General features: G+C 41.3%; 1 protein-coding gene across 1 annotated transcript; it reads left to right on the plus strand.

The window, feature by feature from the left end:
• Positions 1–2,022: 2,022 nt before the first annotated feature.
• Positions 2,023–2,731, plus strand: LOC109968977 (C-type lectin-like). Its single transcript, XM_020615592.1, has 2 exons — positions 2,023–2,425; positions 2,530–2,731. The coding sequence occupies exons 1-2, from the start codon at positions 2,110–2,112 to the stop codon at positions 2,658–2,660; spliced, it is 447 nt and encodes a 148-aa protein (XP_020471248.1). The 5' UTR covers positions 2,023–2,109; the 3' UTR covers positions 2,661–2,731.
• The last annotated feature ends 2,342 nt before the right edge of the window (positions 2,732–5,073 follow it).

A 5,073-nucleotide genomic window follows, 5' to 3' on the forward strand; every position in this document is an offset into this window, starting at 1 on the left:
TGTGTGCATAATGTTTTTACCTTTGAAGCTTTCTCCCCCACAAGCCTCCAGATCTAATCTCTGTTTCAAAGACAGCAGGTGTCATGTATTGAGCATGTGGGTTGTACTGACATCTATTCGGGTAGTTGGGCACTGTGTTGTGACCTGGATGAAAAGATATAAAATGGCCAGAATAAATCAGTACTGAACGGCACATTCGGCTCCGATAGTTCTTGTTGTGTTTAGTATAATTTGACGAAAGACTACTGATACACAACAGCAGGTATTTTGTGTCCTGAGAGCAAGAACAAATTTGAAAAAATTAGCTTATTATGCAGGACTCGCTGTGTTGAGCTAATTGACGAAGACTTAGCTAGCAAGCTAAACAAAAAAGCGGAGTCATTTACATTATATTCCTTGGCACTAGATGAAAATAATGACATAAAGGACACCGCTCAGCTTTTAATTTTTATCAGAGGGATTAATGACAATTTTGAGAGGCACAAGCTACCTTGGAGTACGCTTGCCAACGTTACCACAGATGGATCAACAAATCTGACTGGAAAAAATGTCGGGCTGCTCAAAAGAATCCAGGAGAGGGTGAAAGAGGACAACCCTAAGCAGGAGATAATTTTCCTACACTGCATAATCCACCAGGAAGCACTGTGTAAATCTGAATTGCAGCTTGACCACGTAGTGAAGACAGTTGTAAAGCTTGTTAACTTTATTTGAGCATCGTCAGTTTATTAAGTTTCTTGAAGAAACTGACGCTGATCACCAGGACTTGCTTTATCACTCTAATGTCCGCTGGTTAAGTTTGGGGAACGTATGTCAACGAGTGTGGGAGCTCAAACAGGAGATTAGCCCATTTTTGGAGCTACTTGAGAAAGCTGACAATTTTCCTGAGCTGAGTGACACAGATTGGCTTTGTGATTTAGCTTTTGCTGGGGACATACTGACACATATGAATGAGCTGAGCGAGAAGCTACAAGGGAAAGATCAGTTTGTGCACGAAATGTTCACAAACGTCAGAGCCTTCAAAACCAAGTTAGCTTTATTCTCAAAGCAAATGTCAAATAAGTCATTCGCTCATTTCCCCACATTGGCTGAAAGAGGCCCCTCGACATGTGAACAAATACAGGAAATCGCTGGACGACCTGCACGGAGAATTCTGCCATCGGTTCTCCGATTTTGGAAAAATTGACAAGTCACTTCAGTTGGTGTCATGTCCCTTCACACAAGACCCTGAAATGGCGCCACAGGAGTTGCAGTTGGAACTGATTGATCTCCAATGTGACACTGTCTTAAAGGAGAAGTTCAATTCTCTACTGGATGAGTTTTATGCTTCATTAAGCGCAGCCAAATTTCCAAACATCCAGAAGATGGCACAGAGGATGCTGGTGTTGTTTGGCTCTACCCCTGTGTGACTTTTAGTGTGATGAACACCAACAAAGCACCCCACAGTTCCCAGTTGAGTGATGAGCACCTCAGATCTGTTCTGAGAATTGCCACAACAAAACTAACACCAGATTTCGATGCACTGGCAAAAAAGGGTGATCAACAACACTGTTCCTACTAAAAGTGAATGTAAGTATTAACACTGTAATGCCTTTTATATGTTTATGTTTTAAAAGTCAATGTGGCCCCTGAGCCAAAAAGTTTGCCCACTCCTGTTCTAGAGGGTGGGAGGAGTGTGGCACTAGAGAAGGTCAAAGGGATTTGGTTATACACCAGAAGAAACAAACAGACAAAATCTGACTTGATGAAAACTTATTTCAATAGCTAATATCTTGTGTGGAAATACATTTTTGTACCAGATTTCATTGTAGCCAATATTTATTCATGTGTTTCAGCCTGGACCAAAGTGCAGTGAACGACCAATCAGCAGCATCGTGCTGGCAATATAGAGTACTGTGTAGACATGTATGGCTCCTTTGGAAAATGGAATGATTGGAAGTGCAGTGCTTTGGCCTATTTTGTTTGTTACACCGGTAAGAAGACGGGGGTGAATGGATGTCATCCTTTGACTGTTAAGCTTAAGTGCAATAAATTCACACAAAATCTCCCAGCCATAGTGTCAGATTGTGTTATTTGTCTTTTTCAGAAACAGCTCAAAACAAAAAAACCTACATGTTCATTTCATCTCCGCTAACGTGGGCTGATGCCCAGAGTTACTGCAGACAGCACTACACAGACCTGGCTACGATTGAGAGCTCTGCAGAAAACTCTGCGCTCTACAGCACAATACCAAATGGGGTAAACGTGTGGATTGGTCTGTACCGAAATGCATGGACTTGGTCAGATAACAGCAGCAGTGTGTTCAGAAACTGGAAAAGTGGACAGCCAGATAACTCTAATCTTAATGAGTACTGTGTGAGTGAGGATTCTCAACATCAGTGGTATGACGACAACTGTCAGAACCAATACGCCTTCATCTGTCATGAAGGTGACTCCTTACTCCAACAACAAATCACTAATAATAGTTTTCTAATATTCAGATTTACAGTATCTGTACCTTTGGTTCTTGACTCTGTTTCCTGGATTGTCCAGATCCAGTTGTGAAGACGACTGTTGTGAGGATGAAGATGCAGACTAGTGCTGACATGACAGATCCAGTTATTAACACCCAGCTCCTCCATCAGGTAAAATTCTCTCTCTCTCTCTTTGTCGGGTTCTGGTAAAGTATGAAAATTACAGAAGATGAGAAGAGTTTGCCATTGTAGAAAAGAGTATAGGAAATAGAGCAAAGGTCTGTACTTTTCTTTTATTTCTCTTCAGCTGGAAGCTGCTTTAAAGAGTCAAGGACTGAGTGGCATCAAGCTGCAATGGAAGATTCAGCCTGAAAAACAGGAGAAAGACAAGCTCACAGAACCTCAGTGCATTTCATATTTTTAACATTATTTTGTTTGCAACCTCAAAGTCAGCCTGTGTGCTTCAGTAATTGTAAAGTAAGATGGATGACATGCACATTAAATACAGTTTCTCTTCTTAGTGATCATACAGCTTAATGACTTTGTTGTGTTGTTAATAATGCTGTTTGTGTATCTAATTCAGCTTCATATGATACAGTAGGTGATCACATTATAATGTGAGATGGCCGAGATTTTTCTTGTGTGATGCTCATTGACAACGTTTGCTGTAACCCTGTCTCCTACATATTATGTTTCTATAGAACTACTCTGAGAGCAAATACATTTAGGTGTGAACATAATATTGTTGATTAGCATGCTAAGTCACTTACAAAAGTTCATGCTGAAGAGTCACATCATCAGTTTCATTAGTTTTTCACCAAAATCTGAAATCTCACAATACAATATCCACTCCTAGTGAAACTCATTCATGGATATGTTCAGGCATTCACACCACTTGGTTAAGTTAGGGAATGGTTGTGGTCTGGTTTAAGATGGAAAATGTTCACAGTGACTTGAAACACAACATGTTTATTAAAGTCAAGATCAACCAGAGCCCACAACACATGGGTTAAATTCCAAATGCATTGACAAAACATTAGACTATTCATTTCATGGCGTGACAAACATCATAAGCTGAAAAAAACAGAGAAAAAAATCATCTGGACTTGGCTTTAGTTAGAAGACGTTTCACCTCTCATCCAAGAGGCTTCATCAGTTCTGTTCAACTGGTGTCCAGTATCGGTGAGCATCATTACCTGTATCTGAACCCTCACATGTGGACCGATGCCTATTGTCCTGGTGTGAACTAGGGTGGGAATGTTTGGGCAGAGATTTCAATACAGAGTTGTAGATGTGTGGCAAGTTGTCTTAGTCCACCACCCCTATTTAGCAAGGGGTGTGCTATTTGGACAAAAATAGCTTCCTTGACTTCTCTCTCAAACCAGCGATGTTCTCTGGAGAGGATCTGGACTTCACTGTCTTTGAAAGAATGTCCTTTGTCCTTCAGGTGGAGGTGGACTGCTGACTCTGGTCCACTGGGGGAGGCCATCCCTTGCCCTTATGGCCTTCCCAAAATACACACGGAACGAGCCCCACTCAGACTCACTGTCAGCAGCATCAGAGACTTGCAACATTGCCAAGCACGTGGCCACCATTCTGGCATCTTTGGTGGGAAACACACAGCACCACATAACAAACTCCCAGGACTTTACTAAGAAATAAGATGGCACCAACAGCGATTGCAACCTTGGTTACTCGCGCTCACTTGTGTTTGTTGTTTTTCTTTGTTTTCTCGGTCTTTTGCAACCCATCCCGGATTACTTTTACCAGAGAAGAACTGTTAAATATTGGACAACTCACACCGAACTACCTTTCTCCAATTTTTGTGAATGAAGAGTGCTGTATGGACATTCTGATCAGAGGCGCAGCTGCCATATACGGGACCTGGAAGAAACGCCGGCGTGGCAAACATGCGGGTGCCTTAGTGAGGCTACACCAGGGTCCCGGACTCCATTCTCATCTATCCACCTGGCAAATATCCACTATTGAACAGAGCAAATCTCTCCCACGAACTGCCCAAATACAGACAGCACGTCACCTGTCCCACCAGGGACAAAATAACACTGGACCACTGCTACACAACAATAAAAGACACCTATTGCTCTGTCCGCCGCACAGCCCTCGGACACTCTGATCACTGTATGGTCCATCTTATTCCAACCTACAGGCAGAAACTTAAAGCTGCAAAGCCTGTAGTCAAAACAGTGAAGAGCTGGACTGAGGAGGTGTACAAAGAAATTCTTGATACAATGATATAGTACTATGTTATGTATTTGCAAAACTGTTCAAATAACTGTTTAATCTGTTTGACCTTTGGAAAAACTTGACCTATGCATATGAAATGCTTGTGAGGGGGTGAAGTGCAGAGACTCAGAACAACAGGAAGTTGTCCAGATATAGACTGAGATGACTAAAAACTGTCTTCAAGAAAAGTTGTATAAGGTCTTATTGTTTTGGCTTCAGATTATCAACATTTATCAATAGTATAGGAAATGTTTAGCTTTCTATAATCAATATTATAATCTGCATTAGCAAATGTACCTACATGATTATCTCAGTATCATATGCTTTATAATTTCCTTTTGTTTTAACCATTTCACTTGTCTTTAAGAATATAGGAGAC

This window comes from Monopterus albus, unplaced genomic scaffold, assembly GCF_001952655.1.
Source record: "Monopterus albus unplaced genomic scaffold, M_albus_1.0 scaffold166.1, whole genome shotgun sequence".
NCBI lineage: Eukaryota > Metazoa > Chordata > Actinopteri > Synbranchiformes > Synbranchidae > Monopterus > Monopterus albus.

Bases quoted from the DNA above. Each gene is read 5' to 3' on its own strand.
- LOC109968977 (XM_020615592.1), top strand. From the start codon at position 2,110: ATGTTCATTTCATCTCCGCTAACGTGGGCTGATGCCCAGAGTTACTGC. The intron at 2,426-2,529 runs GTGACTCCTTAC...TGGATTGTCCAG, and splicing joins CGCCTTCATCTGTCATGAAG to ATCCAGTTGTGAAGACGACT.